This window comes from Hemitrygon akajei, chromosome 22, assembly GCF_048418815.1.
Source record: "Hemitrygon akajei chromosome 22, sHemAka1.3, whole genome shotgun sequence".
Taxonomy (NCBI): Eukaryota; Metazoa; Chordata; class Chondrichthyes; order Myliobatiformes; family Dasyatidae; genus Hemitrygon; species Hemitrygon akajei.
Window position 1 is genome coordinate 46,911,454 of NC_133145.1, and position 25,871 is coordinate 46,937,324.

At 40.8% G+C, this 25,871-nt stretch overlaps 1 protein-coding gene across 2 annotated transcripts in view; it reads left to right on the plus strand.

Moving 5' to 3' along the window:
* gaa (alpha glucosidase) overlaps window positions 1-25,871 on the plus strand; it is a 67,456-nt gene that overhangs the window by 10,636 nt on the left and 30,949 nt on the right. For both annotated transcript variants that reach the window (XM_073026167.1, XM_073026168.1), the window contains exons 2-7: window positions 2,054-2,655; window positions 10,904-11,049; window positions 15,650-15,815; window positions 16,992-17,088; window positions 18,000-18,119; window positions 24,216-24,334. In XM_073026167.1, the coding sequence (XP_072882268.1) occupies window positions 2,158-2,655; window positions 10,904-11,049; window positions 15,650-15,815; window positions 16,992-17,088; window positions 18,000-18,119; window positions 24,216-24,334 (1,146 nt within the window). In that variant the 5' untranslated portion in view covers window positions 2,054-2,157. The remainder of the gene's footprint in view (window positions 1-2,053; window positions 2,656-10,903; window positions 11,050-15,649; window positions 15,816-16,991; window positions 17,089-17,999; window positions 18,120-24,215; window positions 24,335-25,871) is intronic.

Consider the following 25,871-nt stretch of genomic DNA (forward strand, 5'->3'; position numbering starts at 1 on the left):
GGTGGTACATCTCTTTGGAGCAACTTCATCACTGAATTGTGCTGATTTCGCTCTTAAGAAATGCATAGATGACAATGAAGGACAGTTCAGCCACGAGACAGTGGATAAGGTTTTATATTGCTTCTGTATTGTGTCAGTTCCTCTGAAGAAGAGGCAGTGTCTCTCATGACTTTGTATCCATTTGTGCTGAAGGTGGTTTTCGACTCAAAGTGGATAAGCAACAGACATAGTGTTGTGCTTGTGATACCTGAAGAGCAAAGAGTGAAAGGCATGAAGGATTTGGATCAAGATATTCCTTTGGTGAAGAGAGTACTGGGTGTACTGGGTGTGCAATAGTGTATTCAGTCTGGTACTTACATATTTAAGACCACAATCCAGGGTAGACAACTTACCAGGAGGGGAATCCTCTCCACAGTTAGTTCCATCTATGTTCCTTTGGCAGTCTTGAGGCTGGTGGTGTTATCTGCTAAGAAGATTCTACAAGATCTGTGTAAGAAAGGACTTGGCTGGGATGATGTTATACCAACATCACTTCCTTGTGAGTGGACAAACAGGCAGGAAGAACTCTGCCAATTGGAAGACTTCAAGATTGCTAGATGTTTAAGACCCTTGGCTTTTGGGAAAAGTTACCACTGCACTGTTACACCATTTTATAGACACAAGTAAAGATAGCTACAGAGCAGTGACCTACCTATTATCACTCGACACATGTTCTCATGTGCACAGTGGTTTTGTCATGGGAAAATCTAGAGTAACTATGTTGAAGTCAGTTTCTGTTCCTCATATGGAGCTCCTCACTGCTGTGATGGCAAGCTATATGTTCACATTGTGGAGGAAGGAGTAGCATATGCTTCAGGGCTCAGTTTTTTGGACTGATTGTACTTCTATGCTGAAGTACATCAAGAGTAAAAACTTCCAGGTTCTCAACCTTCTCAAACTTGTTTTGGAAATAGTGGGTCAAAGCCTGTTTATCACAGCTACAGGAATGTCAAAAATGGTCAGGTATAAAACACAATTTCCTCCCAAGAGTTATTGTGCTTATAGTTGATGAAAAAGCTCCTGGAAACTTGTGGATTGTGAGAAGAGTCATTCAGGTCTTTCCAGACAGAAGAGTATTTGTGCAGCAGGTGCACATCGAGACTAAGACTAGCTATCTGGATCAGCCTACAACCAAAATCTGTCTTCCAGAGGAGTCAGATGTTGAAGGAGCTACAGCTCTAGAAGCTTCATGATTTTGACGTGACAGAGAGTGATGGTTGAGATCACTCTGTACTGGGCTAAGTGCTGGTAACCCCTGGTCTAGATGACTGTTACATGACTTGTCTGGAAGAAGAAAGATGAAAGAAGACATTTGTATGAATGTTAAGATTCCATGTCTCCTGTCTTTTGGTAGTGTGTAGTTATAATTATCACACAGTAGTATAATATTTCAGGGGCTGGGATATAGGAGTCATGCATCAGTTTTCTAAATGTATTGTACTCTGTGCTGTGCATTTATCATGGGTAATTAGTCATGTGGGTTGGGGTGTGGTAGAAGTGAAGAGTAGTTGCATATTCATGTTTTCATTTTGAGTCAGTCTAGTTTTGCAGAGCTAGAGAGTGGGCTGGGGAAGGGAGATCTTTTTATGTGAACTGCTTAAATTTGCTGAAATAGGCTGGAATTTTTAAAAATATGCTGGAATAATCTTAAACATTTAAGAATACTTGTCTTAAGTATGTTTAATGCGCTGAGACTTTTTTGTTGTAGTTTTGGTTTTTATCAGTTTTATCATTTTAAGATTGTTCATTTTGCTGGTGTCTTAATAAAGGATCAAATGTATTCGACTTTGTTATTGGATGAATAGTATGTGATACAGAATCACCCCCCTCGCCCCCGTGATTAATCTCTTGAGTGGTTTTAGTTTGTTGTTTTGTTGTCAAGTAACTGCTGCGTCAGTGATTCTTAAATGGCATTTTGTAACTTGGGCATTTTTTTGTTAGCAAGCTGATTTATCAGCAAAAGTTGATCATTGTGGAAATTTTTTTCAATGTTTTTTCTCTCTGTTTCATTTAGGCGGTGGAACATCTGCCTCCTCCAGGTTTCTACCAGTCTTTGAGTCAGCAGCGTAGGTCTCGATTCTGGAGTTAAACTGACTTTCATCTCTGGATAAATAAAGAATGCCTACTGATACTGTCAAATTTGGAGGCATCGTCCTTATTGTCATTCTGATTGGTATGTTAACTTGCCACAGTCATTTCCATTTGGAGTCTCTGAAAACCTCTGGATCAATCAATGTGGACAAACTTAAGCGAGACATATTGTGGCAATCTCCAAATTCTAAAAATGGCACCAAAACCTCATTCAGTGAAGGTGATCACAGTGCCTCACAATGTGATATTGATCCTAATAGTAGGTTGGATTGTGCCTTTAATGAACTGATGGACATGACAACATGTCAGGCCCGTGGCTGCTGCTGGATTCCAGTGCTCAATGTGACTGCCCCTTACTGTTTCTTACCATTAAATTATCCTTCATACAATATGGACTTTCTTTCTCCAACCAAGACTGGCTATTCAGGTATTCTCAGCCGCACTGAGAGATCATTGTTCCCAAATGATATAAGGACACTTCAGTTGAATGTTATGTATGAGACATCAGGCAGACTTCATTTTACAGTAAGTAATCTCAATTAGTAAAGATTTTGTTAACTTATTGAAGGTGGATATAACCTGTCAATATATTAACAGAAATGATGTACACAGTTGGACAACTTTCAGAAAATGTTGCGGTTGTACAAAATAATGGTGAGACTGCATAATGGAGTATTGTGTATGCCTTTGGTTACCCTGTCATAGGAAAGATGTCATTGGGCTGGAAAGAATTCAAAGAAGATTTATGAGAATGTTACCAGGACTCCAGGCCCTGAATTATAGGGAGAGGTAGGGAAGGCTAGGATTTCATGGCATGTGAGAGATTGAAGGATAATCTTTTAGATGTGTATAAAATCAGGAAGGACATATATAATGGGCAGAGCTGCCAGATAAAGTGGTTATGACAGGTACAATAAATTTAAAAGGCACTTGAATGGTTAAATAGATGGGAAAGGGTTCGAGGGATATGGGCTAAACCTAAACATGTGGGACCAAGGTTGAATGAGCATCTTCATCAGTATGAATGAGTTGGACCAATAGGCCTGTTTCCATGCTCTATTACTCTGTGCCTCAATGATGCATTATGTATCTCCGTATATTGCCCATTGTTGGAGATAGTTTTGATGCACTAATTATTATAAATAAAATGTGTTCTGATTTGATTTGGATTTTAAAGCCGGAGTAATTTTTTAATATCTATCAAATGTCTTCTCAAAATTGAGCACTTTGTTTCCACGGGTTTTTGGAACTAGTGTTTCATCCATGTTTCCAGTATATTGCTTTATTTTACTAGAAGTACTTAAACACAACCTCAGAGTGGAAAAATTCCTAATATTATGTACCCAGTAGTACCCTATGCTACTTCTGAAATGTCTTGCCCACTTATGTTCATAGATTTGTAAGACAAATGATAGGCAGTTTGTTATTCATTAGGATAGATGAAAAATGGAGTAAGTAGATTTTTTTTGTTAAAATTTTATCATTACAATACAGGCAGTCCCAGGGTTATGATCAAGTTCCGTTCCTAAGTCTGTCTTTAAGTCAGATTTGTACTTAAGTCAGAACAGGTACATCCGGTATTATTTAGCGTCAGTTAGTCAAACGTTTGTCTTAGTATATAGTATATATTTTACCTTCCTATGCATATAAAACACTTAAGAAATGTATGTATTTCAATAATTAAACCACTGCATTGCTTAATAATAATTGTAGCTTTCATCGGGGCAAGGCCTTTCACATGCTCCATTATTCTCACTTTATCCTTAAAATTGTTCCGATCGTTGACCGACTGTAGCCTAACGCTTTTCCAAAGACTGATGGCGTTTCACCTCTTTCCGATCGCTTTATAATTTCCACTTTATTTTCAATTGTGATCGTTTTCCATCAACAGAACAGAAATATGGTGGATTCAGAAGCAGCCGCGGGTAACGGGTTCTGAGCTCCCCCGGGTCCTAAAGTCCACCCACACTGAGACAGATTAAATGGGACAAGTGGAGGTGGTGCTGACTGGAAAAGGGGGTCAAGGTGAATCTTGCTAAGAAAAATTTAAGCCAAATACAAAGTTACACACACAACACAGTGATCCAACTTAAAATGACGGAGGGCGTGCTCCTTCCTCGAGCCGACGAATTTTTGAATTTTCTGCCTTTATCATAAAATTCTGTTATTGGATTCTAAAATGACATCAGTAGGCGGCTGCAATGATGTCAGTGATTTAATTTTGACGGTTGCTTTGTATTTTGTTTTCTAGTGTGTACAATAGCTTCCACAAAAGAGGACTCAAACCATGTTTCAAATCTGCACACGTTTCAAATGTGCAGCCATGCCAGGAAACTGGTACGAGTCCCTGCCCCCACTGCTTATGTGCCAGGAACTACTGACATTAAATTTCTGACACAGGAACAACTATAGATCACTGCCCTCCACTGGTGCTTTCACAACAATGAATTGTCCCTGATAGAGTATGAAGAGGTTGGGGCCTAAGTATGCTGCCTAGCTGCAAGATGTAGGGCTCTGTTTCATCGACTGGCAGCAGGAGCTCCACACGTTTATTGATTCTCCCTCATGGCCTTCCTTTGCACTTGATGGGAAATGATGTTACCTTTTTTGAAAAGTCTGAAACTAGTTCATAATCGGTAGTAGGAGCGGGCTAAATTTTCCCTGCCATTTCATTATTCCCAGTGTAATTCCTTCTTTCTCAATGAGCTGTCAGATAGCTTGTATATTTGTGAATATCTAACAATTAAATACATCTAAAGTAACTTTTTTTTTAATTTATCTGCCTCTATCACAGCTATTCCTCTGCATGGCAATGTAATGAATTATTGATCCCTGACACAGTCTAATTCACTGCAGATTCAACTGAGTAAAGCTCAGAACAAAAGTGCAGGATGGTTATGCTGGAGCTGTAATGGCTGATTTCTCATTTGGAAATTGCTATAATTTTATACTCTTCCTTTTGTTATGCTCCTTTCCGTTAAAACTGTATCAGTTTTGTTCACGTCTCATATGTGATGCACATTGGGATACTTTTCAATACTAATGTTGATTGGGTTTATTTTAAGTTGAACCCACTCTGTAATTAACCTTGAGTGCGATTACTTTAGTTAGACCATAATTAGGAATTATAGCATGTATACAGTGCTTATAAAATGTATTGACCCCCCCCGTAGAAGTTTTTATGTGTAATTGTTTTACAACATTGAATCACATTGGATTTAATTTGGCCTTTTTTTGACATTGATCAACAGAAAAAGTCTCTGTTGTGTCAAAGTGAAAACAGATCTCTACAAAGTGATGTAAATTAATTATGAATATAAAACACAATATAAGTGATTGCATCCCCTTCAAGTCAATTTGGCAGCAATTATAGCCTCGAATTTGTGTGTATTGGACTCCATCAGTTTTGCACATCTGGGCACTGCAATTTTTCCCCATTTCACTTTCCAAAACTGCTCAGGCTCTGTCAGATTGCATGGGGATTGTGAGCAAACAGCCCTTTTCAAGTCCAGCCACAAATTCTCAATTGGATTGAGACCTGGACTCGGACTTGCCACTTTCTTCTTTAATCCTTTTCGCTCCTTATGGAGCATAGGGCCTCAACAAAAGTCCTCCACTTTCTGCGATCTCTAGCAGATGTTTTTGCAGTCTCCCAAGTTTGGCTGGCGGCTTTCAGTTCATCCAAAAGCCTACGCCTCCAGGTTTGCTTTGGGCGACCTCTTCTTCTCTTCCCTTGTGGATTCCATTCAACTGATTGTCGAGTGACATTCGACTGGCTCTTCCTCAAGGTGTGGCCGACCCATCTCCACTTCCTCCTCCTTATCTGGAATACAGTGGGCTCTTGGTTTGCTCTCTTCCATAGGTCCAGGTTTGACACACTGTCGTACCACATGAGGCGGAGGATCTGCCAGAGGCATTTGTTGAGAAAGGTCTGGATCTTGTTGCAGCTGGTGTTAGTGATTCTCCATGTTTCGGATCCATGTAGCAGGATGGCTTTCACATTGGAGCTGAATATACGGAGCTTAGTTTTGACAGAGATGGCCGTAGATCTCCAAACAGGTCGCAGGGTTGTGAAGGCATGTTGGGCTTTTCCGATCCTTGCTCTGATGTCCTCATCTGTACCTCCTGATTTACTGATTTTGCTTCCGAGGTAGGTGAATTTGTCTACATCTTCAACTATTTGTCCTTCAATCCGTAATGGCTCCTCTTGTTTGTTATTAATGCGTAGAACTTTGGTCTTCTCCTGACTGATCTTAAGGCCTACTCACTGTGAGGTCTGTCCCAAGGAATCTGCTTTCTTCTCCATATCTTGTGAGAGAAGAGCAAGATCATCTGCAAATGCCAGGTCTTCCAATTTCCCTGTTAACGTCCACTGGATGCCTCTCTCTGAGCCAGCATAGGCTGTTCTTGTAGCCCAGTCGAGTACCACAAGAAAAAGTAGAGGCGACAGCAGGCATCCCTGTCTGACTGCAGTAGTGACCAGGAACTCTTTGGACAGTCTCCCATCGTGGATGACCCTGCATAAGAAGCCATCATAAAGCTGCTTGATGATATTCACCATCTCTTCCGGTACACCATAGTGTCGTAAGATGCTCCACATTGACTTTCTGTCCAGGCTGTCAAATGCCTTCTCAAAATCAATAAAACACACATATAGTGGAGTTTGCCATTCTATTGTCTGCTTCACAATGACTCTAAGTGTAGCTATCTGGTCAATGCATGATCTCTCTTTCCTGAACCCTGCCTGCTCATCTCTAAGTCTCTGGTCGATGGCGTCTTTGATCCGCTCCAAGATGACCCTGGTGAGAACTTTGCTAGGAATGGACAACAAGGTGATCCCCCTCCACTTCCACACAGTGAAAGATCTCCAGATTTTGGCAGCTTCACAAGGAGGCCCTTCTTCCAATCTGATGGGATCTCTCCTGTTCTCCATATCGAATTCAGCAGTATATGCAAATTGTCCACCATAACCTCTCCACCCTCTTTCAATGCTTCTGCAGGAATGTTGTCTTCTCCAGCAGCCTTGCCGTTCTTCAGGCTTTTCAGGGCTTTTCAAATTTCTTGCTTGGCGATTTCACCTATATTGATGTTGAGTGGGTCTCCAGGCTCCAGGTCAGGTGGGTTCTGTGGTGGTGGTCTTTTCAATACTTCCTGGAAGTGTTCCTTCCATCTCGCCAGCTGATCTTCAACCGAAGTGAGCAGATGGCCTGTCTTGTCTCCAACAGGTCTGTTGAAATTGCTTTTCTTCCCTCTCAAAAGTTTAGTTGTCGTGTAGAGTGCCTTGAGGTCCTCTTTACTGGCCGCTGTTTCTGCTTGAAGTATGACCTCTTGTCCTTTCTGAGCTGTTTCTTCACCTCCTTGGCCATCACGCTGTACCTGTTGGCGGCGATTTGTTTCTGTTGCCGGGTTCTGGCCTGATTCAACTCCTGTTTGAGCTTTTTTCTCTCCTCCACCTTCTGCCATATCTCGTCCCTGATCCAAGGTTTACTGTTGACTGGTGGTCTTCCCAGTACTTCTTTGCAGGCTCCTACAGTGGCCTGCTTGAAGGTAATCCAGGCGTGTTATGCTGTTCTCTCATCTTGTTCCTCTATTTGAAGAGCCCCAAAGCGGTTTTGCAAGGCGATGTGGAAATCTTTCTTGTTCTCTTCCATCTGTAGTTTCCTAACATCAAACTTTATTCGCGTGTTCTGTTGCTTCTTTTTGGCTGACAGCTTCATCTTCAGCTTTGCAACAACCAAATGGTGGTCAGATCCAATATCTGCTCCTCTTTTGGCTCTCACATCTTGCAATGAACTTCTCCAGCGCTGGCAGACTATGACGTGATCAATCTGGTTCTCTGTTTGATGGTCAGGCGAGACCCAGGTTATCTTGTGGCAGCATCGGTGGGGAAAGAGGGTACCTCCAATGGTCAGTTCATTGAAGGCACAGAAGTCGGTAAGGAATTCTCCATTTTCATTCATGTTCCCCAAACCATTCTGGCCCATCTCTCTCTCTCCCTGCCAGTGTTATCGCTGCCTACTTTGGCATTCAGATCTCCCATGACGATCAACATATCTTGCTTAGGTACCTTTCCAACTACTGCTTGAAGCTGGGTGTAGAAGAGATCTTTTTCTTTGTTAGTTGGGGCATAGCACAGGATAATGGATACCTTCTGGAATCTGGACTCAAACCTGGCTGTGATGATACGGTCGGACACTGGTTCCCATTCTATCAAACTTCTGGCTGCTTCTTTGGACAACATCAGGGCCACACCAGCCTCATGCGGGTCTTCCTCTTTTTCTTTGCCGGAATAGAGCAGAGTTTCTCCCGTCTGCAGTTTGGTCTCACCAAAAGTATTCCACCTTGCTTCGCACATGCCCAGGAGTGTGAGGTGGTATCGGTTCATTTCCTTCACTGCCTGTGCGCACCTACCTGTCTCCCAAAGCGATCTCACATTCCATGTTCCGATTAGGATAGATTTCTTCTGTGAGAGCAGCTTTGGAACCTCCATTATGGTTTTCCTCGGGTGAAGGAGGGTTGTCAGCCCTGCAGCTTCCTGACGGGTTTGGTTGCAGCGCGTCATCAGCCTCCTGAATGGGGCCCTGCTTTTCCCGAGATCTGGGTTAGTGGTTGACAATCTGTTGACCGTTTCTGTAACAATTGCTTGTTTTACGTGAACGGGTTGTTAGCCCATTGCACAACCCCCAACCTGGAGGACCAGGGGCTTTCTGTCGGGGTCACCTTCCCCTAAGCGATGGCATTTCCATGCTAACGAGCTCCACCTGCCTGGGTTTGAAATCAGAGTTTACCCTCTCCTAGATAGGCTGCCATCCAAGGCTAACGAGTCCTATTACCCGGGTTTGGAATCGGAGTTCCTTCTCCTAGGCTATGTTGGTTCGCGGCACCTTCTTCCATATTATCCGGTGCACCCCTCACACGGGGGATCCCCCATCCACCACCCAGGGGACGCACCTCAACGCCGTATAGCCCCAGCACGAGGGGACTTGCCACTCCAAGATATTAACTTTGTTGTTTTTAAGCCATTCCTGTGTAGCTTTGGCTTTATGCTTGGGGCCATTGCCTTGCTGGAAAACAAATCTTCTCCCAAGTTGCAGTTCTCTTGCAGACTGCAACAGGTTTTCCTCCAGATTTCCCTGTATTTTGCTAGATTCATTTTACCCTCTACATTCACAAACCTTCTAGGGCCTGCTGCAGCGAAGCATCCCCACAGCATGATGCAACCACCACCATGCTAGGGATGGTGGTGTTTTTGATATGAGGTGTTTGGCTTATGCCAAACATATTATTTAGTCTGATTACCAAAAGGCTCAGTTTTGGTTTTATCAGACCATAGAACCTTCTTCCAGCTGACTTCAGCGTCTCCCACGTGCCTCTGGCAAACTCTAGCCGAAATTTCATGTGAGCTTTTTTTGTTGGTCAGTTTCAAAAATATCCAAATTAAATCCACTGTGGTTCAATATTGTGAAGCAATAAAACATGATAACTTACAAAGGGGGGTGAATACTTTTTATAGCCATTTTACATCTAAGATGCACATACACCTTGCATGAAATCAGAGAATAAAATTGTTTGAATAATTGGCAACTTTTTTGTCATAAAGGGTTAATGTAAACCACTGAAGACCATTTATGAACTTTAAATATCTCACTCCAAAATAATGTCACCATGCTGTATCATTTTTCTTCTTTGTAATAAAACATATTGATCCTGATGCTTTCTGCAGGCATTTTCCATCCTTTTATAAATGATTAGAAGAAAAGCAATGTTGGCTATTATTATCTTTTAAGTACTTGTGTTCTGATTTTATGGCCATATTTTATGACCATATTTGTGATTAAAAGCATGGTAAGATTTGTTTTATGTCGGTCATTTTGACTAGTTTGATTTCTTTCAGAGCAATTACCCAGAGAATGTGTTCATCAGCAGGACATTAGTGCGCAAGTCTTAACCATCTTATCTCCAGCTCTGCGATGCCATTCAAGGACAAATGCTTGAAAATAAGCAGCATATTCCAAAGCTGAACATGAGAGAGTTAACACTAAGACACAAATTATGCAAGCCTGTGGCTGATTGATGCAAGTTTCTCAGGGGTTGTCTGTCATAATTGTGGATCACCACACTGTGATGTATATAAGGAAGTCCCATCTAGCCTCAGGTGATGGTGATGAGTGGGCAAGTTTCTACAACTTTGGGTGTATGAGAATGCCTGGGATTAGTCTTGTGTGTTAATCTCCTCTTCCTTTAAATATCTGCACTGTTTCTTGGTCACCTGCCTTAGTTTAGAAAACAGTTCTTTAAATTCTGGTATTAACTAAAGCTCTATCATGCTGCTATTTGATATATGTTCATAAATGCTGATGGTTCAGTATCTGGTTCACTTACTTCCTCTAATGCACCAGGCTCTGATTTCCGCCCTTCCTCCAAACCCACTGAGCTCACTGGAAAATTTATTTTACTTGTGTACTGTATAACAGCAACAGAAAAAAGTGAAGTAAGAGTTTTGGAATATTAATTTGGAAACATCCAGTAGCAGCACAAAAAAATCCAGAGCATACCAGATTAACTGTAACAACAAAATTGAATTTCAGTGATCATATACATTGCTATTTCTAAATCCAAATTAATATTTATATATTAATTTGTATATTTGAAGTTCAACAAATCAAGTTAAAGATATGGGTATCAATAAAATTACCAACAAAATTGAATATTTAACTTCATTGTTTATAAGTTGAATGTAAAAGTGATTTCTTACTTTTTGATTTTTTTTTAGCTTAAGGACCTTGACAGAAAGAGGTATGAAGTTCCCATTGATGTGCCTGTTGTCACTGAAAAAGCAACAACTCAGCTCTATACTGTTAAGTTCTCCTCCAGACCTTTTGGCATTATTGTACAGCGGAAATCAAATGGCCGTGTACTGTAAGTAATTAGACGGTATATCCTTCTACGATCTTCTTAACTTGCAGAATTTATACTTCAAAAGTACTGTATGTTAGCACATGTGAGAACAAAGGTCTGCACAGTAACCACTCTCCTGGGCAAGTGCTGTTACCCTATGTTAATGTTTGTAGATAAAAGCATTGGTAAACCGTTCACAATAATGAAGTCCTGCATTGTAGCTTTGAGTCCTTCCATCACATTAAGTGAGCTAATATGTGAGTGATTTTCCCTACTGTCAGCTCATAAATAGTTTGACTAGCACTGTAAGTAATTTCTGGCATTACCAGCAGGATGTAGTTGTGGAGTGTTGATGTGTGCTTTGTATCCAGCTGTTTCTTGATATCACAGGCAATAATTCTTGTCACAAGGCTGTTGCTCAGCATCTTCAGAGGGCAGAAGTAAGAGGTGAACTGTCTTTCTATATTTGTTTTTATGACAACTCCAAAGTTCCATGTCTTTTAACTTTTTAAAAACAAAATTAGGAGGAGCTGAGTTGAAATTTCAGAAGTTGCTTTGGTGGGATGTGACAAGTGTTTGGTTTTATAGGCAAATCTTTCAAGGGCTCTACAAATGTTCTCAGTGTTTATTTAACTGTTGGTAATTTTTGTGTTTGCACAGTCTTCCTTTGCACATTACTTACTTGTCAGTCTTTGTTAGTTTTCATTGACTCTTGTATTTCTTTGTTCTATGATGAATGCCTGCAAGAAAGTGAATCCCAGCATAGTATACGGTGACATATACGTACTTTGATAATAAACTTACTTGAAACTTTGAAATCTACAGTATCAAAGAAAGGAATCTCATAGATTCATACAGCTTGGAAACAGCTCTTCGACTCACCAAATCCATACTGACCATCAAGATCTATTTATACTAATCCTATGCTAATTCCATGTTTATTCACAGCCACTCCCACCTTCCAGCTACTGGATTCTGCCACTCCCCTACATACCTGCTACACATACTAGAGTAAATTCACAGGGCTGATTAATTTACCAATCCACACATCTTTGGAATGTGGAGGAAACTGGAGTACTATACTGTCTCTATAAGCAGTACCGCTTTGCTGCCTGACTCCTGATAGCAAAGTCACCGCATGCAGCTGCATCTGAAGTGGAATCATAGCAAAAACAGTATAACAACAGAGTCATATCACCAGCCGTGAGAATTAAGAGTGTGCTCATTCAAAATTAATGTAGACATGAGCATCCAGATATCTGTAGTATGTAATGGTCCTCTTATAGTAATATATTTGGACCTCAAAAGTATAAAACTAAATTTTAACGGTGAGTCTGGCACATTGGCTATGATTCATATTAATTGTAAGGAAGCTTGGTTTATACTGTGCATTGCATTGCTTGTTAACTTCCCTGTTCTGCAATAATTAGACAACAGTAACAATATTAAAATGAAAATATTTCATTAAAAATGAGGATTTAAAATGAAATACTTTTTAAAGACAGGCTTTTTCAAAGGCAAATGCAACCTCCTATAACAAGACCTCACACATCTACAGAGGATCTTGGTGATACTACTCCTGTAATAAAGTGTTTTATTTTTCTCCTCTCTGAAAGAAGGGTACACGTGCCTCAGAAAGCAACAAAGGTTCACAATTAACAATTTGATATGGAGGCATTGGCCTCTGTTCTGTGTTGGTCCTTCTTGAAAGAATGGTACATTTGGCTCAGAGAGGTGACAAAAGATTCAGTAGACAAATTGAAACCAAGGGGTTGTCCTCTGGGCATTTCTGAGGGGTCAGAAAATGAGAAACAGTCTCATTGAAGGAAATAACTTTGCTAGGGAAAGTTAAATAAAGTAAAACAAAAACAGAAATTCTGGAAGTACTCAGCAGATCCGGTCACATCAGTGGAATGAGAGACGTAATGTTTCAGGCTGGAGACTCAGAAAAAATCAGAACTGAAGTGGTGGTGGAAAAAGAGGCTTGTTAAGCTGCAGAGTGGGTGAATGAGGGGAATGTGTGTGATAGAGTAACATCAGGGTGACTGGGACAATAAGTTGTACACAAGGTTATTTGGTAATTGAATGGGAGCAGAAAGAGAGGGAAAACCTCGACAAAAGAACGTGGAAGTTGTAAAATGTAGAGTTGGACTACAAGCTAGACAAGCCAATTTATTTTTAATTATTTGCTTCAGTTTTAATGTTTTTGCCAGAGTCAAAACAAGATTAGTGTCAACTTTGTTGGGATTTCTGAGGATAGGACCTCTGTATTATACTGTTCATTCCCACACAGACTGCCTAGGCAGCCTGGATTAACTGACAAAAAGCCCCAAGCATGCCTGATCTTGTCTATCTGAACTTGTTTCTTCCTACTTGACTATTCTTTCTCCATTAGTCCAGTCTCTTCGCATTTATAGCTGTATCACCTCTGACGTCATCCGTAATTCTGACTATTTCCAATTCTTTGGTCCCAACAGACTCATCTTTATCATGAATACACTTCCATCCCACATCAAGATGGTCTGAGGGCTGTCCTCTTCTCCTTGAGCAGAGGCCTAACCTGTTCTTTTCCACCACACACCCATTCACCTGCCTAAGTTTGTTCTCACATTGAACAACTTCTCCTTCAGCTCCACTCAGGTTTTCCAGAGCAAAGCTGTAGCTATGGACTAAGGTCCAAGGCATGCCTGCCCTTTTTTTGTAGAACAGTCTTTGTTTCAGTCCCTCTTGGGGCCCACTTCTCACTCTTTGTTTTGTTATGCTGATGACTACATTGATCTGCCTTGTGTACTCAACTGTTTGATAAGACCATAAGATATAGGAGCAGAATTAGGTCATTTGGCCCATTGAGCCTGCTCTGCCATTTCGTCATGGCTGATCCAATTTTCCTCTCAGCCCTAATCTCCCACCTTCTCCCTGTATCCCTTCATGCCCTGAACAATCAAGAATCTAACAACCTCCGCCTTAAATATACATAAAGACTTGGTCTCCATGGCTGCCTGTGGCAAAGACTTCCACAGGTTCACTACACTTTGGCTAAAGAAATTCCTGCTCCTCCATTCTTAAAGGATGCCCTTCTATTCTGAGGCTGCGTCCTCGGGTCTTAGATTCTCCCACTATGGGAAACATCCTCTCAACATCCACTCTATCAAGCTATTCACCATTCATTCTTCTGAATTCTAGTGAATACAGGCTCAGAGTCATCTAATGCTCTTCATATGACAAACCATTCAATCCTGGAGTCATTTTTGTGAACCTCCTTTGAACCCTCTCCAATTTCAGCACACCCTTTCTAAGATAAGGGGCCCAAACCTACTACCAATACTCCAAGTGAGGCCTCACCACTGCTTTATAAAATTTCAACATTATATCCTTGCTTTTATATTCTAGTCCTCTTGAAATTAATGCTAACATTGCATTTGCTTTCCTCACCATGACTCAACCTGCAAATTAACCTTTAGGGAATACTGCACAAGGACTCCTAAGTTGCTTTGTGTCTTAGTTTTTGGTACTTTCTCGCATTAGAAAATGGTCAACACTTTCATTTCTTCTACCAATGTGCATGACCATACACTTCCCGACACTGTAATTCATCTTCCATTTCTTTACCCATTCTAATACGTCTTAGTCCTTCTGTAGCCTCTCTACTTCCTCAAAACTACCTGCTCCTCCATCTGTCTTCATATCATCTGCAGACTTTGCAGCAAAGCCATCTATTCCATCATCCAAATCATTGACGTAAGAAGAATCAGTCCCAACACAGACCCCTGTGGAACATCACTAGTCACTGGCAGCCTAGCAGAAAAGGCTCCCTTTATTTCCACTCTATGCCTCCTGCCAATCAGACCTTGCTTTATCCATGCTAGAATCTATCCTGTAATACCATGGGGTCATAGCTTGTTAAGCAGCTTCATGTCTGGCACCTTGTCAAAGGCCTCCTGAAAATCCTATTACACAACATCAATCAATTTTCCTTTGTATATTCTGCTTGTAACTTCATAGAATTCCAACAGATTTGTCAGGCAAGATATTCCCTTGAGGAAACCATGTTGACTATGGCCTATTTTATCAATTACCCTTAATAATTAATTCCAACATCTTCTTAGTCACTGTCTTAACTGGCCTATAGTTTCTTCTGCCTCTCTCCCTTCTTGAAGAGTGGAGTGACATTTCCAATTTTCCAGAATGGCCAAAGAAATGGCAGCTGGAATACAGTGTCAGGAAGTGTACGGTCATGCACTTCGGTAGAACTGCAGCTGTTTTAGAAGGCAGCTCATTGCTAACTTTACATTTAGAATGGGCAATAAATGGTAGGTTTGTCAGTAATGCCTTCATCACATCAAATGAATTTTTAAAAGACTGGAAAGGAAGATAATTGTCTGCTCCTGATATAGAGCCTCATAATTGCATGGAACAATGAACAATAAGGCCTGAAGCAATAACAAATCTCTTAAACAACCACAGAAATGGATCCTTAAGCCCATCTACACCAATCTCATTTGCCTTCATTTGAACTATTTCTTCCTTCACTTAAATCACAGGATCTTGTACTTTTAATGGCTCTTCCAATAATTTTTAGTGGCATAATGTACTATATCCTATTATTTTTTTCTCTCTCTAGGCTGAATACGACAGTGGGGCCATTAATTTTTGCTGACCAGTTTCTGCAGATCTCCACCTCGCTGGCCTCACGACATATTTCAGGGCTGGGTGAGCATATGACAAATCTAATCCTGAATGTTGATTGGAATCAATTAACTCTCTGGAATCGGGATCAGATACCTCATGTAAGTACCTTTTGCTTCTGGTTAAGGAGAATGATAGCCAGAGATGGCCAGTTCTCACTGTGATGAAGCATCAGAAGGTAAGTTCCAGTTTTTTCAGTAAAGAAATTGAAGGATAAATGCTGAAGATCCAGACGCTATTGGGATTGTGCATGCACATGTTTGGTGCAAGGCTCTCAATTATGTTCTTGCTATGTAAATCTAGATTAAGTTTTTTTTCCTGCTCCCTCAAGCTGAATTGCTGCGAAAACTGATCATGTTTGGCCTTGAATTGAGTTTCAGTCCCCTATCGTAATAAAGGGTGTTCATTTCTCATTTGATAATGTTCACCTTGATTTTACCTTTTCCAGATATATACTTAGACTTTATAGCTGTTCAATAATAAAACTCCACCTGATTTATAAAATTATGAGGGGTATAGGGTAGATAGAGTTTTGAGGTGGCAGAGTTAAATACAATTACAGCTTTTAACGGGTGTTTGAACAGGTATATGTGAAGGAAAGGGATACAGGCCTAATGCAGGCAAATTGATGAGCATAGACAGGTATCACAGTTGTCATGGACAAGGGGGCCAAAAGAACCTGTTACTGTGCTGTACTGTTCGCTGATGGCATGAATCATTTTCATTGTCTTTTGCTATTTTCCTACTCAGTGTACATTTCAAGATTCATGCAATCTGTTTCCATATCACTTCCAAATCACTCTTCATCCTGTTCTTTCTGGCCTCCATTAGCTTATATTTTTCCCAAATAATTGGTGCCTGGAAAGAGGCTTTTAAAAATGCCTAAATACAATATTTTCTCTAAGATCCAGCCAAGGAATTATTGGCTTGGCCTGCATTGAGTGGGATTCTTGCTGATTTTATTCCTAAAGGAACTGATCAAAGTGAAGTCAAATTATGTTCTCACTTCGGATTGCCAATCATTCTACAGGAATGTACAGTACATGTGTGAATGTCAGGTGATGTCTTCTAGACTAACTTCCAAGCTTGCAAACAGATCCTGGTGCCCACGGAACAGCCTATTTTCATGCAGTTAGAAGGCATGAGGAGAAAAATCTGTAAACAGAACCTTTCAAAGATCATTTCATAATACATCTACACATTCTCAGAAAATGTATTATGAATTCAGATGAGAACTTTTTTTGTGAGCTGTCACCAACACTGTCATGTTTTTGCAGCCTAATGCCAACTTATATGGCTCACACCCTTTTTATTTGGTAATGGAAGAGGATGGATCAGCTCATGGAGTTTTCCTTTTAAACAGTAATGCACAAGGTAAGAAACTTACTTGCTTGAGACACAAAAGACTGCAAATGCTGGAATCTGGAGCAAATATCTGGACCTGATGTGAAATATCAACCATTCCTTTGTAGATGCTACCTGTCCTGCTGAGTTCCTTCAGCAGTTTGTTCTTTTTATAATCAGATAGCCTTATTTAATATGAAACCATTGTTATAGCTGAACAGCGATGCAATAACACTTTTGTCATGCTAGTATTTTGTTTTTTTATCTTTCACTCGTCCTTGTGGACAATTTATTTTGCAATAATGCTGTATATGCAAACTAAGTAGGAATTTTGTAAAGTAGGAATGTGAACTATTACAACATATTCAAAGCTGACTCTCTTCCTGATTTTTTTTCCTCTTTTTTGGCATAGTAAAGTTTTGCAATGCCTCTTTGGACAGCTGATACAAGCATTCTTAAAGGTTTATATTCAACAGTACAATATAAGACTATTTGGCCCATTATCATTCTGCTAATGCTCTGAAAAAACATCCTAATGATTGCCACCACAGCTGTTTATCTGTTATTTATTCTAATTTATTTGTCTAATTCCTTTTAGAAAGTTCCTACTGATTCTGTTTCTACTGTGTAACTTATTATCCCTCCTTTACCTGGAAACTTTGTTCCGTATTCTACCATATATTCGAGCACTTTGAATATCTGGTTCCAATCTCAGCTGATCTTTTCTCTGCAAGGAAACCAACCACAGTCTTGGTGGCTTTCTCAATATAGCTGAAAACTTTCATTTATGGGAGTACTTTCATTAGTCTCCTTGCTATCCTTCACAGATCCTTGTGAAGTTTATTTTTCCATGGATCGCTAATTACAAATAATTCTATAGAAATCTTCCTTTGTGGTCATAATTATTAAGTGAATGCTATACCTGATTTTATTTTATTCAGATGTTTTACTTCAGCCATCTCCTGCTCTAACTTGGAGGGCCATTGGAGGAATCTTTGATTTTTATGTGTTCTTGGGTCCAAATCCAAAAACAGTGATCAGGCAATATATGGATGTTATAGGTAAGAGTTATTAAGTTAATGCCATAATGTATGCAGAACATTTAAAATTAATTCAGATGAGTAGTCTTTAATCTTATGGTTGTTATGCATTAATGTTAATATTATTTAAAATTAAAATAGAAAGATGGACAATGGCCTGTGATAGTGTATATTGCTCCCTTTTATTTTATTCGATTCAATTCAAGAAAACAAAATAAAATCAGGAGTTTCGAAGGAGAGAATTTACTGAGTTGCAAAAGAAATATTGATTCCAAATGGTTTACTTTGTAATTCACAAAGATCAGAAGTTTTTTTTCCCAACCAACATCTTCCTCTTCGTTATCCAGGCCTCCAGCTGAACAATTCAAACTGATTCAGATTCAGTTTATTGTCATTTAGAAACCACAAATGCAATGCAGTTAAAAAAGGAGACAACGTTCCTCCAGAATGATATCACAAAATCATATGACAAAACAGACTACACCAGAAAATCCACATAATGTTTGGCAATCCCCAATCCAGAGTCCGGAGAGGCTGCTGCGTATTAATATCGCGCTACCATCTTAGCGCGTTCCCCGGAAAGGAGCTCCAAATCCACCAGACAAACAAGACCAAAAACTAAAGCTACAAGACCTGCACAAAACCACATAGTTACAACATATAGTTACAACAGTGCAAACAATAGCATAATTGATAAAAAACAGACCATGGGCACAGTAAAAATAGTCCAAAGATGTTAGAAGACTATAAGTTCAAAAGAAACCACCACAAAGTTTCCACAAGTCCTCAGGGTCCCGATTGACTCGTCATCCCATGTTGGCGGCAGAAGGGAATATCCCCTCTATGGATTTCCACGGCGCCGCCCAACTCAGCCTCGCAGACGCAGCACACAATGAAAGTTCCGTCAAACCCAGCCTCGCAGACACAGCACACACTGAAAGCGACCTGACAGCAGCGGACTCTGAGTCCGTCGAACCTCCGACCATCCCCTCTGGCACAGCTGCTCCGAGCACCATCCTCTGCCGAGAGTATTAAGACGCCCCCACCAACGGCCATCAGCAACGCAACCCCGAGGACTAGGGCCTGTTCTTCCCAGCAGAGACCCGGACCTTACAGCAGCAGCAGCAACAAAGAAGGCCTTCCTGGAGATTTCCAGATGTTTCTCTGTGTTCCCACGTCTGTTTTCAACCGATTATGATTGTGCACGGCACCCTGTTTCACAAATAACAGATAATCACCTCCAGAGTGGCCACTGCAAGCTGCGTCGTGCCGCCATTTTGCTCCTCCATCTTGTTGCAATCCATGTTGCAATTCTGCAGTGGATTTTTTTCCCATTTAGTACTATATATGAAATTTCTTCTCTGACTTCTCTGCAATATGTCTATATGGAGCTAGCTTCAGACAGGCAAGAACAGCTCAATATAGGTCCTACCTGCACTTTCAATAAGGTATCTCAGTCTTAGTAGTGTGAACATAGAAATAGAAGCAGGAGTCGGCCATTTGGCTTCTCGTGTCTGCTCTGCCAATCGGAATATGATCTTTTACCTCAGCACCACTTTCCTAGACTAATTTGATATCCCTTGATTCTCACTGCATCTTTAAAAAAATCTATCAATCTGTTTTTAATGTACTCAGTGACTGAACCTCTGCAGCTCTCTTGGGAACTGAGGTTGAAAAGTTAATCACCTGTTTGAGTGAAGAAACCTTCCCATCTCAGTCCTGTGTGGCCAGTCCCTTCTTTAACAAATGTGACCTCCGGTTGACAGCTGGCCATAGGAAGTATTAACTCTCTTGAATCCTTTCAGAATTCTGTTCATTTCAGTGAGATCAATTGTCATTTTCCAAGTTCATGAGAACACAGGCTTAGCCTGCTTAATATCTTCACATACAATAATCCTGCTAACCTAGCCATCAGTATGGTGGGCATTCACTATATACACTGCATCACAAGTATTTTCTTCCTGAGGTGGAAGAGCAAAACCTGTGCACTGTGTTGCAGATATCTAACCTTGCTTAATCTTAAGGCCTCTGTACCTCCTGTGGGGAATCAGGCTGGTGTTTCACCCTGAACAGAACTCGTCTGGTTGCACCTCTTTAAACTCCCCTCACAATTCATTTTCCATTTTCTTAATATTAAGATAAGATTGGTTTTATTTGTCACGTTTACAATGAATCATCAAAGTGTGCAGTGAAAGGTGTTGCTTGCATTGACAAAGAATTTGCTGGGGGCAACCTGCACGTGTTGCCATGTTTTCAATGCCAACGTATCATGCTCATAACTTACTAACCTTAACCCATATATCTTTGGAATGTGGAAGGAAACTGGAGTACTCAGTGGAGACCCACGCCATCAAGGGTAAAATGTATAAACTCCTTACAAAGAACAGCAGGAATTGAACTCCAATCTTACAGCTGGTGCTTTAATAGCTTTACTCTAACCACTAAACTATGATGCCACCCCTATCAAGTGCACAAATAAAATATCCTGGAATATTTAATTCTCAACCTTAGTTATTTTGCAGCAGCTTTTCTGTAATAGCCATTAATCAAAATCAGAGTCAGGTTTAATATTGGGGGGAGTCTGGCACTGTGGCTGAGAAAGAAAAGGAGGGAGAAGAGGACTGCAGTAGTGATGTGGGATTCCATAGTCAGAGGAATAGACACGAGATTCTGTGGATATGACAGAGACACCTAGATGGAATGTTGCCTCACAGGTTTCAGGGTCAGGGACGTCTTGGATTAGGTCCACAGTATTCTGAAGGGAGGGGGGAGGGTGAGCAGCCTGAAGTCTTGGTACATATTGGCGCCAAACATGGGAGGAAAAATGAGGAGGTCCTGAAGAGAGAATTTGGGAAGCAAGGTAGAAAGCGGAAAAGCAGAAACTCCAGGTGAGCAATCTCTGGATTGCTGCCCGTGCTATGTGGCAGTAAGGGTAAGAATAGGATTATTTGGCAGGTAAATACGTGACTGGGAAACCGGTCAGGGTTTCAGATTTCTGGATTATTGCAATCTTTTTTTGGGTAGATAAGACCTGCACAAAAGGGACAGGTTGTACCTGAACCCAAGGGGCACCAATATCTTTGTGGGCAGAGCTGTTGGGGTGGGTTTAGCAGGGGGATGGAACCGAAGTGATAGGGCTGTTGATTTACAAGCAGAGCCAGGCAGGAGACTATCAGGAAGGACAGGCAGATGGTAGGGTAAAATTGCAGTCAGTGGGATGAGTTGCAGTGTAAAAGGGACAAAATTGTAAAGAGTGACAGAAACAAGACAGAAGGTATTATATTTGAAGGCACATGGTATATGGAATCAAGTAGCTGATCTTGCAGCACAGTTAGAGATTGGTAGGTATGACATTGTTGGCATCACTGAGTCATGGCTGAAAGATTACAGTTGGGAGCTTAACATCCAAGGATACCCACTGTATCAAAAAGACAAGCAGAGGGGTAGTGTGGCTCTGTTGGTAAAAAAAAAATTACATCAAATCCTTAGAAAGAGGTGATTTAGGATAGGAAGATGTAGAACCCTTGTGGGTACTGTTAAGAAAATGCAAGAGTAAAAAGCCCCATTATGGGACAGGCTTCCAAACTGTAGCCAGTATGTGGGCTACAAATTGCAATGGTTTATAGAAAGGGCATGTCAAAAGGATAATGTTATGATAGACATGGGGAATTTCAATATATGGGTAGATTGGCAAAATCAGTAACTAGTAACACCACCCTTCCTCCTTCAATCCCTCCTGCTCTGTCATGTCTAAAACAACAGAACCCCAGAATACTGAGCTGTCAGTCCTACCCCTCCTGCAACCAAGTCTTACTGGTGTTGATCTACGTCCTGGGCTCATCTTCCTTTCCTGTGATACTCCTTGCATTGAGGTATACGCAGCTCAGGACAATTGTCGCACCATGCTGAACCTTTTGGTTTCTGACTTTGTCTGACTTCTTAACAGCATCTGTCTCTGCAACCTCTTCACCAATTGTTTTGCACTCTGGTTCCCTCCCAACCCCTTACAACTCCAGTTCAAACCCCATCATGTTGACATTGGAGAGGATTCAGAGGAGATTTACAAAATGATTCCAGAAATGAGAGGCTTATCATATGAGGGGTGATTGATGGCTTTGGGACTGTACTCGCTGGAATTTAGATGAATGAGAGGGAATCTCAGTGACACCTATCAAATGTTGAAAGGCCTAGATAGAGTGGATGTGGAGAAGATGTTTCCCGTGGTGGAGGAGTCTAGGACCAGAGAGGACAGCCTCAGAACAGAGGGACATCCATTTAGAACAGGGGTGTGGAGGAATTTCTTTAGCCAGAAGGTGGTGAATCTGTGGAATTTGTTATGGAGACCAGGTCATTGGGTGTATTTAACTTGGAGGTCGATAGGTTCTTGATTGGTTAGGGTGTGAAAGATTATTGGGAGAAGGCAGGAGAATGAGGTTGAGAGGGAAATGAATCACCCATGATGAAAGGGCAGAGCAGACTCGATGGACCAAATGACCTAATTCTGCTCCTATGTCTTATGGTCTATATGATTACTGGCATATGTTGGGAAATTTATTTTGCGACAGCGGTCTATTGCAATACGTAATAATAAAAACTTTAAATTACAATAAGAAGTATATATTTTTTTAATTAATTAAGTAGTGCAAAAAGAGAAGGAAATAATGTACTGAGGTAGTGTTTATGAGTTCATTTTCCATTCAGAAATCTGATGGCTAAGGGAAGAAGCTGTTCCTGAAACTTTCAGTGTGTGTTTTCAGGCTTTGGTACCTTCTCTTGATGGTAGCCATAAGAAGAGGGCATGTCATGGGTGATGGGGGTCCTTAATGATGAATACCCCCTTTTTGAGGTGTTACCTTTTGTAGGTATCTTGGATGCTGGGGAGGCTAGTGCCCATGATAAAGCTGGCAGAGTGTACAACTTTCTGCAGCTTTTTCCAATCATGTGCTTTGGCCCCTCCACACCAGATGGGGATGCAACCAGTTGGAATGCTCTTCAGTGTATATCTGTAGAAATATGTGAGTGTATTTGGCGACATACCAATTCTCCTCAAACTCCAAATAAAGTATAGCCACTGCTGTACCTGCTTTGTAATTGCATCAGTATGTTGGACCCAGGATAGATCCTCAGAGGTATTGATACCCAGAAACTTGGAACTGCTCACCCTTTTCACTTCTGATCCCTTGATGAGGACTGGTGTGTGTTCCCAAAACATCCCTTTCCTGAAGTCCACAATCATTAAAGCATATCCATTCATTTATATTCATGTCATTAAATTCACTTTTGTTAGAGCTGATATATGCATTCTATTTTGTCTTTGCACCATTTCCCTGTCCTGATTCTTTTTCAATGATTCTCTTATTTTTATATAAATTATTCTCTCCTGACATACTCTGATAATCATTACCCATTTTGCCTCCCTAAATGATGATTTTATCTTCTCTCTTAAACTTTATAAGTTTTACTTTGCCACTACCCTCTTTTGCACTATTTAGTTTAAAGCCTCAATAATAATTCTAGTTACTCAGTTTGCAAGGATTCTGGTCTCAGCCCAGTTCAAGTGAAGCTCACCCCCAATAGAACAACTTCCTCTTTGCCCATTACACGTGCCAGTGCACCATGAATTGTCATCTTGACACTTATCAAACTTTGCTGAACATCTGTGTTATAAGAGTTCTAGATAAGATAAATGTAAAAACTATTTTTCTTTATCTGATTGAATAGAATTAAGGGAATAATGAAAGTATAAAAAGGTGTTTTATCAGCCAGCAGATTTGTTTCAATCGCTGAGAGTGGCTAAATTGGAAATTCTCATTACCTTTGTTGTATACCTAGATGAGAACTTGTTGTACTTCAGACTATAAATCTGAATACTGAGTAAAGCCCCAATGGAGACAAATACCTAAGGGACCTACTTCCATGTTTATGATTCAATGAAACATCATTTTGCCCATATCTTATATGGAACTTTTGCAACAATACATCAGTGACTACACTTCAAGGAAAACACTCGTTAGCTATGAAGATGTTATGAAAGGTGCTATACAAATTAAAGTCATTTTCTTTTTATCAAAAAATTATCTTATGTTTTCCAATAATTTTATGTATGTAACTGCATAGGTTACCCAATAATGCCTCCGTACTGGAGTCTGGGATTCCATCTGTGTCGGTTTGGTTATAAGAGCACGAACGTCACTCGACAGGTTGTGGAGAATATGACCAGAGCCAACATGCCTCAGGTGATTTTTGTGTAACTTTTCAAAGTAAAACATTCTCTTAAACCATATAACTGCTGCACAATCCAAACAAATCTGTTCATTATTTTATCATAGAAGACTTGAATAAATTAATATTTTCATCCTTGTATCACGATGTGAAGCCAAGAATGTGGAGGGAGTGAATATTCAGGGTGGTGGACAGGTTACCAATTAACTGAGCTTTGTCCTGGATGTAATTGGAGCTACACTCGTTCAGGCAAATAGCTTGCATGTCTTCATTATCTTGACATGCCTTACAAATTTGGTGATTCACAGGACACTGAACATGGGAATCCACAGCAGATCAAGAATAAAGTCAGTATTGCTTTCAAGCAACTGGAAGGTTGTTTTAAAAGTTGGAACAATTTTTCAATGTAGCTTGCATTTCTGTTTGATGTATTGCCAAGATGAAGAACAGTAACTTGCACTTTTAAAAAGAATACATTTGATAAATTGTACCTAGTTTTCAAAATCCAAAAACACAGTCATGAAAATATAGTGTGCAGCCACCTGTTTGAATATGTAGAACTATTCCAACAGCTGAGCTTGCATCTAATCGGGACAATTTAAAATGTTTGAGCAGATAAGGCATTACTGACCATAAGTACCAACACTATTTATTGGGATACGCTGTATTAAGAATTTGGTGGTAATCCACTTTTGTAGAGTACTATGATATTTATTATGTGAGCTATTTGCAGCTCATTAAGTAAGGGTTTTCAATGATGAATGAGCAATTATTTTCCTTGTAGGAGAATAGTTGGATGTCTTTGGGGTTATGCATGCTTCAAGATAATACGCCTGACTATGGCTAATTGGATGTGCACTGGATTGAGGGACTTGAGTTATGGGGAGAGATGTGAAAGCTGGACTTGTTCATCCTGGAGTCACAAAGGCTGAGGAAAAGCCTAATAATGATATATAACATTATAAGAGCCATCGATAGGGTAGGTAGTCAGAATTTTATTTTTCCCATGGTATGGGTAACGGGTGTATGGGGTGTCTAGGGAGGGGTAGCACCTCTGGTGGGGGGCCTGCCGTGCCCTTTTCAGGACAGCTTGTCCTCCTTTGGTCCCCACCGACAGCTGAGCTCTCACCGGTGGCTCCAAGTAGTTGTAGCACGTGCAGTGGCCACACCCCGGTAAACCGTCTCGGCAGACGGGCCAAACCAGGTGAGGTAGGGGATTTGACTGTCCCAGCGTGTGAAGTCTGGCCCTGGCAGATTGAGCGGAGGAGACCGATTAATGGTCCAACGGTCAAGAAGGCAGGCCAGCAGGCGTTGGTGGAGCGCTAAGAGCACGACAAGACACGTAGACGTCCTGGTCATCCACTGCAAGAGGTGGTGATCTCTTTAAACTCACCTGGCAGAAGGCAAAGGCAAACCACTGCTGTAACCTGCCGAGTACGATTTCCCAATGTGTCCGAGCGGCGTGGAGGGAAATCGCCCACCAACTGGAAATTCCAGACGCAACCTACGACAGACAGATGGGTAACAAAAACACAAAGGCGTAAAGTGAGA